Genomic DNA, 12,465 nt, shown 5'->3' with positions numbered 1-12,465 from the left:
AGTTTCTAAGGAAAGGTATTTTTGAAAAAAGCAGTTTAATTTTAGTGGTGAAATAAATCTAATTTTCTTTGGAATTTATTTTTTTTCCCGCAGAGGTGTCCTGAAAGATCTTAGCAGAATGTAAAGCTTTTCCAAAGGAATAGAGTCAGGTTGTAACTACCAGGCCTTTAATTTGTGGAAAAGGGCAACTCTTGGGGTCAGGTGTGTAACTGAGACTACTTCATTTTGATTGGTCTAAATGGTTGGATCTAGTCAAAAGAATAGTTTTGGGGTAGATGCAGATGAGATGGGTTGCCCTTTGATGAGCTAAGGGAAGAGGCTGACATTGGTAAGTCAGCAGGTCTGTATAGTGTTTTGTTCCATTGACTGTGACTTTTTTTAACTCTTGTTAAGTCTTTGTAATGTCTGTTCTCAATAAATGGTTATTATGGTTAAGAAACTGTTACTTCTTTTACAGAGAGTTTTAGAAACACATAATTCCACTTTCTTTTTTCTTAATGTTAACTAGCAGTGATTCTGAGTAGCAAAACTGCTACGTTTCATGAAAATTCCCTATGTAGATTTATCAAGATAAGTTCTACCTGTCTTGTAACAGTAATAATCATAATAATAATTCTTATAATATTTATGATAGTTATAAGCAATTTCTGAGGGATAAAGGGTGATTTCCACTTGGATAGCAGTTTATCAATATATTGAATATACCTGCGCAGATTATGCAGGCTGAGTACCTATACATCAGAATGAGAAGGAGGCCAAATACTACATAATTTAACTCAGAACATCTGTCTTAAAACTTCTTAATGCTCTTAATTATTCCTAATGTCTGCAGTTTTCCATTTTTAACACTCAGTGCTTTAAGTGATGGCCCTGCTTAGAACTTGGGCAGAAAGTTTGTGTAGTCTTTCCTCTGTTGTTGCTTACACTTCTAGCAGGTATATTAGAAGTACATAGATTAAACTCCAAAACACTTAAAGTGGATACTTGTGTTTGTTAGAGATCACTTTGTACATGACATCAGTCATGTCTATTGTTTAATGTGTAACTAAGTGTAATATAAGTGATGGCCATAACAATCTAAATTATTGTAATATTAAAATAGTTATGTAAATTCAAAAACAGAGTGTTAGCAGTTGTGACAGCTCTCACAGTTTGTCCTTATGTTGATTAATAGCATACTACTGTTGCTTTCTGTTTAACTCTGATGGTAAATTTCTCATGATGAGGTGTGTGTGTATATATGTGCATATATATATGTATGTACATGATGGAATTTTTATTTTTGGGATTTTCTTGAACATGTTTCAGTCATTACAAAAAAAAACAAACACAAAGCAGAAGAAAGACCTTCCAGAGGCAAGCATTGAAGATTTTTAAGCAATTGCCAACTTAATTCTTTTTGCTTATTTGCATACATTATTATTCAGTGTTCAAGAGCATCATCGTATGCTGTCTCTTCTACCAGATGCTAGCATAATTAATTTTGCATAGTGAATGTGGAAGAAGAGAGTAGTTTGTGGCTGTATGTTCAAAGGAAGATAGCTTTCTTGGGTTATCGACAGTATCTTAACTGCAAAAGATTTCTGACAGATCTTCATATATTCAAGACTTTTGTAACACACATGAACAATTTAGATTAGAATTAGATTTAGACAGCCAATTTAGATATGTAACACTGACATTTGCTGACTTGAAAGCTTGACTCTTTCTGTTGTTAAAGGAAGTTCTGTACACTTAAAAAAAAATTCTTTTACTTTAAAAACTGAGTGTGACAGTAATGTTACTTTTGCTATAGCTTAAATTTAATTCTGTGTCACTATTTTGACCAGTTTTCCAGCCTGCTTCAGATTTTGATGTTCGTCAACTCTGACGTTGAAATTGCACTGCTTTACACTACATTTAAATTTTGCCCACTGATTATTACTTGATCTTATTGCTAAACTATTTGTGACTTGATTGTTACAAATATTCTGGGTAGAATAATTTTAAATCAGTTTTTTAAATGTTATGGTAAGTTAGATTGTAACAATTTTGAATTATCTTTTTTCTTAAAATTACTGCTTTGAGAATTAGATTCCATACTGTACGTACCTATAGTAAAGCAAGGAGGAAAAGGTGACATTAAAATTTACTTAGAATTCAGTTCCAGTGGATAAATATTACATACTCCTTCAATGTGTGGTCAAAATTCTTGATGAGTTGTCATTGAAACAACTGAAATGTAAAGAAGTAGTTTATTTTGGGGACAGTTTTTTTAAAGCCTTGAGCTGATGCTAATTATTTTATTATCTCTCTTCTTTTTAGACCTCTCTTTTTAAGGGCCTCTCAGGCCTTTACAGGCAGTGTTTGTGATTCTCTTGGGTAACCTGCTAGGCCTCTTTCCCTTACTAAATTTGTTACATAGTTGTGCTGATGTGTCTTTTAATTTTTTGCCTTGTCACTTCTGCACAGCTTTGTGCTGTTGTGAAAACTGCAGCAATTGACAGCCCTAGAAACAATCTGGGCCCTGCAGCTCATTGGTGTCTTACACAATGATTGTAGCTCCAGTATCTTCTGCTAATGTCCTTGAGTTTCTTAAGATCTGGGAGGAGGCTGGAAGAGAAAGCAGCAGTATTAAGGGCCGCTGTGAAATTTGTTCTCATGTATGCAGTCATTCTTGTCCTTCCCAATCTTTCAGGAACCAGAATATTTGGGGGTTTTGTTTGGCTGGGGTTTATTTTTGTTTGTTTTGTTTGTGGTTCTTTTTATTTATTTCATATTTTTTTAGTGTTTTGTTTTAATTGCAGCTGTAACCCTTTGATCTTGGCAGTAAGCCGAGATTTGTATTTGTTTCTTAAATGAAGTGGGATTTGTGAATTGAATTTAGCTTTTGTTTTTGTTACAAAGACACTTCTTTATGGTAGTAGGAATATCAGTAATGCTAATCTTTTAAACTAGTGATGACCTTTCCTTTTATGTAGTTCTGTGTGGATGGTGTGAAGCCATGGGGAGGTGTAGAACAATTGATCTTGCACTAAGTATCTGAAATTTTGGGCAGCTCATCTGCTGTCTGAACAATGTTGAGCTATAGCCACTAACAACTAGTTTTATTTAGTGGTGTTTCTTTATAGAAACAAGATTCTCTAATTTAAGAGGATGCTGAAAATCCTTTTAAGAATATAAAGCAATAAAATTTTGGCAGGATCAAAACTCAAGGAGTAAGTTTAGCAGTACTGGAGCTATCTTTTTAATTTGTAAACAAAATTCTTAATTGTGAGCCCCCTAGCTTTTACCTCTCCAGTTGGCTTCACTATCTAAAGCATGCTTTGCTCTCTTCTGCATATTTATTACTGTGAAAGAAATGCCATTGTTTTCAATAGTTATAAAATATTTATCTTTTCCTCAGGATTATGTTACTTCATTTCAACTTCTCTTTCCATAGAGAAAAGACTTGGCCATTGAGATTTGTTACCTGATAGTTAATGGCTGTCTAGAACCGTACCCATCTGCTGCTTTTCATCATGCTTCTGAAGATACTGCTGAAGGAAGAAGATACTCCTCTTCCTTTACAATTCTCTGTTAGGAGACCTGGAGAGAAATTGTTATGTGCAGTTGATTGTGATCATCTGACAAATTACAGCCAAACTGCTTAATAATTTATAATAGGATATGACTTCAGGCAATGAAGAGCGAATGACACTTTGTTCATTTGATTGAGGATGAGTCTTGTCTTGCAGTTACCCCCTGTAAAGCAGGATAAAACCCAAACCAAAACAGAAAATAGTCTGACCTCTTAATATTTCTCTCCTAGAAATTGTAAAGCAATCTTCAAAAGCAAAGCAAAACTTGTGGCCCAAATCTTAGATTTTTAGGCTCTTTGGCTACCGGCTAAGCATGTCAAAGTCTAGTGTTTTAGCCTGCATATGTATCATTTTTGACCTTTTTATTTTATCTCTGACAACAGCATACTTACAGATGATAAGAATTCATAGGTGTTTAATTACTGTATTGTAACACTTATGTATAAAAGTAAAAACAAAAATTTGAAGGATACTTACTGTTTCAGCCACTGAAGTGGCTTCATTTTGCTTTTCTGCCAGGTGTGTAATGCAAAAATTTTACATATTTGAGAAACAAGTTGATTTTTAAAAGGAACTTGAGCTTTGTGTTGCTGCACACATGGTTGTGTTTTAGACTTCTGTTTTCATATGGGGTGGATCAGCCATGTGAATGTCTAGCAGAAGAGCTGTATCTGTAGCAGCCACAAAGGGCTACATGATCTCAGGAGCAAAGAACACCAGAGGCACCTTTAGGCTACTCATCTGTTACTGCTAGCACTAATAGTGTGTGAGGTAGTCGCCTAGCTGAGCACTGACATAGCTATGCCAGTACCAAATCGTTATCAAGCTGCTGCAATCATAGTATATAGTACATAAGTATACAGTATGTAAGTGTATAGTAGCTGTAACTGTAGAGGTGTGTATCTGGCAGATAAGTGTGGAAAACAGGTATAGGAGACCTGCATCAAGACCATCTCCTCTTACAGCAAGCAGCTGTGTTATATAGGTTTATGTCGTAAAGTTGTATTTCACAAGAAGGTACTCTCTCTGATCATTCTGGAAAGCTAGAAGTTTTCTTCTCTGAAGGTTGGAATCTGTTCTGGTGCTTGGATCATTTCTTTCATTGCTAGATTATATTTGTTTGTGTGCTAGTGCTGTAGTTTAGTTTCAGTTGTCATTTGACTACTTTATGCTAGGTATACATCAGGAGGCAAGAAAAATGATCGAGTGATGTGTTTCTGATCTTTCTCATCCCCATCCCCACCCCTCACTCCCCCAGCAAAGAAAAAGAATGAACATGTTTTGGGAAAATTTTCCATTCTCTGTAACAAGGGAAGTTCCTTTTCCTCTTGAACATACCAACATATGGTATATTTTGGATCACTTTCCCTTGTGATTCACCAGAATTAACCCAGTAGGGCTTATGTACCAAGTTTAGGGGTTTTATTTCTTTCATTTCCTCCTCCTAGTTCCTTTGGAAGTTTGTGTGTCTTTTTTCTCTTTGTAGCACATTTATGATAAAGCTCGAAAAAAAAAAAAAAAAGGTGGGTCAAGTAACAGTTGAAAGTCCGTCATGTTTTTGTGAAAAAGACAGTATTTGTTGCCACAGAGCTCTTCTCTTTTGTGGCTGCTCTGTTCATTTTTCTTTTTTTCTTTTTTTCTTCCTTAGAAAAAATATGAATGCTCTTTGAAAACAATAAAGAGCAAATGGAAATAGTATTCTCATATATTTGTGAAAAGAATATACTGTTAGGTTGGTCCTCTGTTGTTTTTTTAGTAGAATTTCTAATAAGTTTTAATTTCGGATGAGTTAAGGATTTGATTAAACACAAGTTTTGCCCATGGTACCATGATTATGCAATATTTACAGGCATATTAGCACTTTGAGAGTTTACCATTAGTTACAGATGTGGATTGATGAGCAATACTTTTGAGACTGGGATAGGAAATGGAGGAGGAGAACAGGGATTGTACCAATATTACCTATGTACTATGATATTTAGATTAAAATATTGGAGTTGTCAGAATTTGCCCGAGTCACATTATGTGGGGCTTTCTGACCAGTGGTATTTGGCTTAAAGGGAGCTAAGTTTGGCTATGCCAGAATGGTTCATAACATATCTAGCATTTGAGTAGAGGTATATTTTAAAAGCATACTGACAATTAACCTTGGTTAACTTAATCTGAGGAGCTGGTATCCACTGTGAATTTTGCATTTTATGATTCACTAGATTATATAGATATATATATATATATATATATATATATTTTTTTTTTTTTAATAATAGACTGTGCCTGCATAACCTAGAGGAGCAAAGTTTAAACACTAGGTTATGATGTTAGACTATATAGAGTAAGCTGGCTTGGATAAAAAGAGTGTTACACAGCTCCTACCCACAAACACAGAAGATGCAGATTGTTCATCTGGTGATCAGTACTTATTTTTCTTTCTTCTGCTCTTATTGCATCAAGTTTGTGATGTCTGTTAAACCTGCTACTGAAATGAAAATTTACCTTAAAATCAAGTGGATAATAATCCAGTATGTCTGAGCATCATTGTACACTTAATTAGAATTGTAGAATCATAGAATAGTTTGGCTTTGAAAGGACCTTAAAGATCATGTAGTTCCAACCTCCCTGCCATGGACAGGGACAACTTCCACTAGACCAGGTTGCTCAGAAGCCCTGTCCAACCTGGCCTTGAACACTGCCAGGAATGGGGCAGCCACAGTTTCCTTAGGCAGCTTGTTCCAGTGCCTCACCATTCTCACAGCAAAAAAATTCTTCCTTATATCTAACCTAAATCTCCCCTGTTTAAGTTTGAACCCATTACCCCTTGTCCTATCACTACATTCCCTCATGAAGACCCTCTCTCATAACCTTGTAGACCCCCTTCAGATACTAGAAGACTTTTTATGCTGGGGACATGAGATTCCCAGATTCTAGTTTTGTTATAATTGAATAAATATTACTTACATCCAGCGGCAAGGGAAAGACTGGGAATTTGCAAATCTGAGTATGATTCGGCAGAGCACATCCTGTCAAAATATCCTTCTAATACTCTTCTAATTAAATGACACAATACCTGATAGTGTTAGTTTTGATTATTTTGGCAGGTCATTTGAGTGTAGGAAGAGAACACTCTTAAGTCTCCAGACACTTTGAGGAATTTTTTGCTTTCCAGAAGAGAAAGACAGTTATTTGGCAAGGCTTTAAATGCACTTTGCATAAAGCAGAACAGGCTATGTTGCCTGTAGGGCAGAACAGAGAAAATGCATCAGTATGTCTGAACATCACCACATTGGCCTTCTCGGAATACAGGGTGCTGTTTTAAAACATTAGAGCTTTGTTACTAAATGACATTTTTTCAGTAATTACATCAATTAATATCTTGTGCATCCCAAGTTTTGTTTAAAAAATTTTTTGCCATCTCTGCAATCTTTTTCAAATGTCAGTCTTTGCTGTAAACCCCCTCTCCCTTAGTATGGATTTTTTTTTTTTCCTATTCTAATCTCAATTATTTTTATTAATGAAGAAAAAGCCTTTTTATTTACTAAGTGGCTGTTAGCTCAAGATTTATGTTCACATTGGATGCTTTATAATAGTCGATAAGGAGAGTAGTGTTTTTTAGACTGAAAATTTTATCTTTGTTTTGGAATAAAACTATCTTTGCTGCTTCTTCTCAGCAATTGACTTAAAGAATGGCTCTGGAGCAGTATATCAAGGACCTGCAAGAAGTTCTGCTGATACCACCTTCACACTGTCAGATGAGGATTTCATGGATGTGGTACAACAAAAGACCAACCCCCAGAAGGTAAAAACCTGTGCCTCACAGTCATGCTTGTTTACATGGGGTCATACTATTTCCCTTAAATCAAGCTCTGCTTCTGAATGTTTGCATTCTGAAATCTGCAGTGCTCTTTGGCAGTGCAAAGCAGAATCAGATGAGGTATAAGCACATCATTTGTAGAATCGTAGAGTGGTTTGGGTTGGAAGGAACCTTAAAGATTATCTAGTTCCAACTCCCTGCCATGGTCACGGACACCTTCCAGTAGTCCGGGTTACTCAAAGCCACATCCATTACCTTTTACTGAATATGGCAGAAGACATGATGAGGAATTTATCATCTTGAGACAAAGATACCTCAAATGACATAAAGCCCAGCAGTACAAAGTTAGTTGGTTGTTTGTTTCCTGGTACTTCACAGTACATGATTTGCAAGGGTGGGGTTTGTCAGTTTGATCATTGAGCCTGTTTTGATTGGTGAAGTTGCAGGAAGTTGATATTGCAGTATTCTGATCTACTGCTAATACTGAAGCAAAGAGAAGTCTAGGACAGTGCAGGCATGTAGATCCATTGAAAATGGTCAAAATTCACCCAAACTGGGTAGATTTTTAAGGGATAGAACAATTTAAGAAAGTTATGTAGTCTGAGTCTGCACTTCTAGCTTCTTGGCTTAATCAACTACTTAAAAATACTAATTTACTAATAAAACTGCCTTGTGTAAAAGTAAATTAAACTGTCATAAATTTAATGTCAGCTTATAGATTAAAGCTTGAGAAAATGAAAATGTTAATTAAGCTCATTGTATATCAAACAGTTCCCTTTCTTTGATCCCAAGCAGAAGTTGTCAGAGACTTTGATTGTAAAATTTGAGACTAATAATGATGGCAAATGTTTGTTAGAAGTCCTGCGTACCACATGAGTAAAATCCTTTGTGACCCTCTGTATGTACCAGGCATAAAGTGTAAACAAACAAGTTGTTGATGTATAATCTTCAGAATGCTAAAGAAAAGTGACTGCAATTCAGGAACATTGTCTATTCTTCGGCATTAGTATTTCCTCTGAGTTCCTGTGAAGTTCTTCATCTAAAGAAGCGCAAAGCATCTATTCAAATTCTTTTGTGCTGGCTCTCTCTATTCCTTATTTGAATGTATTTCAAGTTAATGGAACTATGCAAAAGCACATTGTTTCAGAACTTTCAAAGAGCTTTCAAATTGCAAAGCCACAGCAAAGCAAAACTAGTTTTTAAAAAATACTGAACTAGGTTCAAACAGGGTATACAGCTCTTTGAAGTAGGGACAATAAAATGTAATACACCAGCATTTCAGTGAAAGTATTGGTTGATCTTTGATTCTGCAAACACAATGAAATCTTTTTTAGTTCCAGTTTGTAGCAGTATGCCATATATAAAGCTGGTGCATTTATTTGCAACATGTGTGTACGTATTTGGGTTTATTACGAATTTGAATGAGTAGCTGACCTTTTCATTAGGGCTTTTATTTCAGTAACTGACCTTTTCTTTCCATTTTCTCCTTTCATATAAGGATATGTGGATATATACAGCACAGGGAGGGGAGGAATCAGAGCTTTTTATCCTGCCCTTGTGAAGTTTTGCCATCAGCTTCTGTGAAGAAGTTTCTTTTATACCAGAAGTCCTCTGTGCTATACTTACAAAAGAAGTGGAGGCCAATGAAGTTGCTTTGTACTTGGTTTCTTCCCCTAAGTGATAGACTCGGTCTTGCACTCTGGATAGAAAACTGTCATTCTGGATGCTATTAAAATTGAACTTGGATGGTTTTGTGTTGAAAATCCAGGGAGCATTGTGAACTGAGGGCTTTCTTCTGAGCACTGAACAGCCACACCTATCTTCGTCTTCTTGTTTGGTGTTCTGTGGGTGAACAGTTGAATACGTTTTTTTTTAATTTTTTTTTTTCCTTTCCCTGCTTTTTGTAGGCATTCTTTTCTGGTAAACTAAAAGTGAAGGGGAACATCATGCTGAGCCAGAAACTGGAAATGATCCTGAAAGATTACGCCAAACTCTGAACTGCTTGATCATCTACCGCAGCAGTGAAGAACTTGAGAAGATAGAAACTTCAGTTAATTCAGAACCAATGATTGAAACATTGCAAGCTACTTAACATCAATATACTGATTTATTATACTGCTAATACACCAGTGTTTTAATTGCTGTAGACAGAAAGTTACAAAATTAACATAACTGTTAATATTGTCCTTTTCTTATTTCCCAGCTATGATAGAGAATCATACTTTTCTCATTACATACCTTAATCTAAATAAAATGTATGTAATTCTTATAAAGATGCATATATTTCTGTACTAATTATGAAGAAAATTAAACCAATACACCTCTTTGATATCTCCTTCTGTGTGTCTGTCAGTCTTCATTTATATTGTCTTAAGTAGACTAACTTATTTGAATGTGGCCGGTTTATTATTAAAATTACCTTTTGCCTTGACTTCTCATGATTCCATTAGAACAACTGGAAGATCCAAGTCAGTTCCATCAGTTCCATTTATTTATGTCTTATCATTATGGTTTTTTTTCTGTATAGGAAAAAACTCTTCAATTGCCTCTGCCCACCTTAGTTAGTCATTTTTTAAGTTACTTTTATAAATTACATGGAAAATTGTAAGAATTAATTGCTTAGGAAAGCTTTTTCATCTAAGAGGTATTAGCACTGACCAAAGGCTGTCACTATAGCCAGGTTGTTCTTCATGTAGATTCATTCTCATGAGGGCCAGCACTGACAGCAGGGAAAGATCTAATAGTGAATTCGTCATTTTGTACCTATGGCCAAAACTGAGATAGCAGCCGTGGCCATATGTTTTCCTGAAAAAAAAGTGTGCTTTTAATCACTGATTGTCACATGAACACCTGGAAATTTTATTTCACTGATGTGACCAACATTTGGTGTGCTCGGTAATTTTTTTTCTTATTCAGTCTTGTTCTCTTGTTGGTACCTTTTGAAAATTCAGGCCATACAAAGCTTGTCTCCTAGTCAGAATGATAGAGTCATTTTGTTTTATCTTAGAGGATGGATTCGCTCTCTTCCTCCCCTCAAAATAACCCTGTGAGGTACATCACTGCCCTGACTCTGTGAGTAGACTGTAGCCATTAAAAGAGACATCTGCGGCTGCCGAGGGGTTTGATAGCTTGAGGATAAATTCTACATGTTGTAATACTGAGTCACATTCTCCATAAATTTATTTCTTCACATCTGTACTATCTGCCATGATTCAGACAGAGAAATATGAATCTGAACTATGTCAGCAACTATTTGAAAATGTCCTTTACCTGCGTAACATTTAGCTTTTTCACAGCAGTCAATTCTGTATATAAGTAGGACCTAATAGTTGCCTTTACTACTCAGCTTCTATTCACCAAGCAACTTTGTGACAAATACATGAAGTTCTCTTCTATTACTTTCTCTTAAGAAATTCTATGAGAAACATTAATTGTAGCTTTGTGTGTTTATGGTTGCACATGCTAGACCAAGTATCTCGTACCTGTCTATAAGTCTATATATAATGCCAGAAAAATTGTGTATTAAGGAAAAGTAACCATGAGGAACTAACTTTGAGTCTAGGAAAGCAATTATCAATACATCCATTTAAGAATATGGTAATTACTTGAGACCACATGGCCTTCAAAATTCACAACAGGTGATTTTTTTTTTGCAGCCCCAGAGATTGTCTCAAATCTTAAAGCAGTGCTCTGCAAGGAGGAAACAGACTGTTAATAAGGTTTTTTTCCCCTAGCTTTTGGAATTGAGAATCAAAAATACTCAGGAAGGGAAGCTGGTACTGTTCAAACCTATTGTGATTTAGGTGCTGGAGTTCAGTCTACTAAATAACATCAGTTTAGTAGATGTGTGAGAATCAAAGAATATACCAAGAACCATGTCAATTATAGGTACTCTTGCGATGATTTCTATCTTGCAAGGTTTCAGTTGGACACAAAATCCACATGCTTCAGTTGCATCCCAAATACCAGCCTTAATTAAAAGAATCTTCCTTTTGCTCTCCTTACTGAGGCTAATGGAGCACACCTCTTAGTGTTGTAGCAGACTCTTCCCAGGAGCAAAATTCAGATTATTAATTCTTGCATCTGCTTTCTGTCCTGAATAGCCATTATTAATGATTTGGCATCTTAGTTTCATCTCCATCCTAACCTTCAGGATGTTCTGTTTAGCTCACACTAACTAGTAACTTCCCCTGTTACTGTTGAAGGTAAGGTCACTTTGTTGCGTTGAATATATACCTGAAGTGATTTGGAAGTTCTGGGTTTTGTTTTCTTCCTAGAATGTGAAAACCTTCTCTTCATAGTAGTTAATGCTTAAGAGTAGCGTTCCCAGAAGTAAGGGATAAACCCAAGTATCTTTAGGAGAATTCATGCAAGGGAGTATTAGCCAGTTTGGAGGGTGGTTGTTCATTCTTAATGATTCTTAGCTACTAGAATGGTATTCTGTTTTGGGTGCCTTCATCTCAATTTTGTATCTTTCATCTGAAGCATTTTTGGGGACATTTATTGTCATCCCATCGCACCCGTAACAGTATAGTGTTGCATCCATTTCCACAGAGGAGCTAGAGGCATGCAACAGCAACACATCGCTTTTTTTGAGGGGGTGAGTACTTTTTTGAATATTTTTTTTCTCTGCCAGGGATTAGCGCCTTTACTTTGCATTGCCAAACATATCAGATAGCTCTTTAGTGAAATTGCTGAATTCTCTAGCAAATAAGGAGGCTTTTTCAAGCACCTTCACAGTAAAATCCTTAATGGTGCATATACTCTAATGCAGAGGAAAGCAAGATTGTCTGCTGTTTATTGCAATGTGTGTTTTATAGTGTTTTGGTTGATTTTTTTATACATGTAACTAAGGTGCTGTTGGAACATCAGTGTGAAGTCTGGGCATCAGACTTTGTAGCAGTTGGAGGTAAGAATTCAGTTGTTTCTGTTTCTGGAATAATAGAGTTAGTACTAAACCTGGTCATGGAAATTGGTGCGTTTTTTAATTGTGGCATAGTATTATTTCTTTTTCCTTCTCCTTACATTTATTACAGTCTTCCTGCATGATTGAAATTATGTCCATCCTCCAAAAAGTAAATTATAGTTCCACAGACA

General features: G+C 35.8%; 1 protein-coding gene across 2 annotated transcripts in view; it reads left to right on the top strand.

The window, feature by feature from the left end:
* Window positions 1-9,703, top strand: part of HSD17B4 (hydroxysteroid 17-beta dehydrogenase 4) — a 67,715-nt gene extending 58,012 nt beyond the window's left edge. For both annotated transcript variants that reach the window (XM_057416672.1, XM_057416673.1), the window contains exons 23-24: window positions 7,226-7,353; window positions 9,276-9,703. In XM_057416672.1, coding sequence (XP_057272655.1) covers window positions 7,226-7,353; window positions 9,276-9,365 — 218 coding nt within the window. In that variant the 3' untranslated portion in view covers window positions 9,366-9,703. The remainder of the gene's footprint in view (window positions 1-7,225; window positions 7,354-9,275) is intronic.
* Window positions 9,704-12,465: the final 2,762 nt, after the last annotated feature.

Source organism: Pezoporus wallicus, unplaced genomic scaffold, assembly GCF_028554395.1.
Source record: "Pezoporus wallicus isolate ANWC-B61680 ecotype Strahan unplaced genomic scaffold, APGP_CSIRO_Pwel_v1 contig_3019, whole genome shotgun sequence".
Classification (NCBI taxonomy): Eukaryota; Metazoa; Chordata; class Aves; order Psittaciformes; family Psittacidae; genus Pezoporus; species Pezoporus wallicus.
Note: the sequence above shows the minus strand (reverse complement) of the source record. Positions and strands in the feature narration are given on the sequence as shown.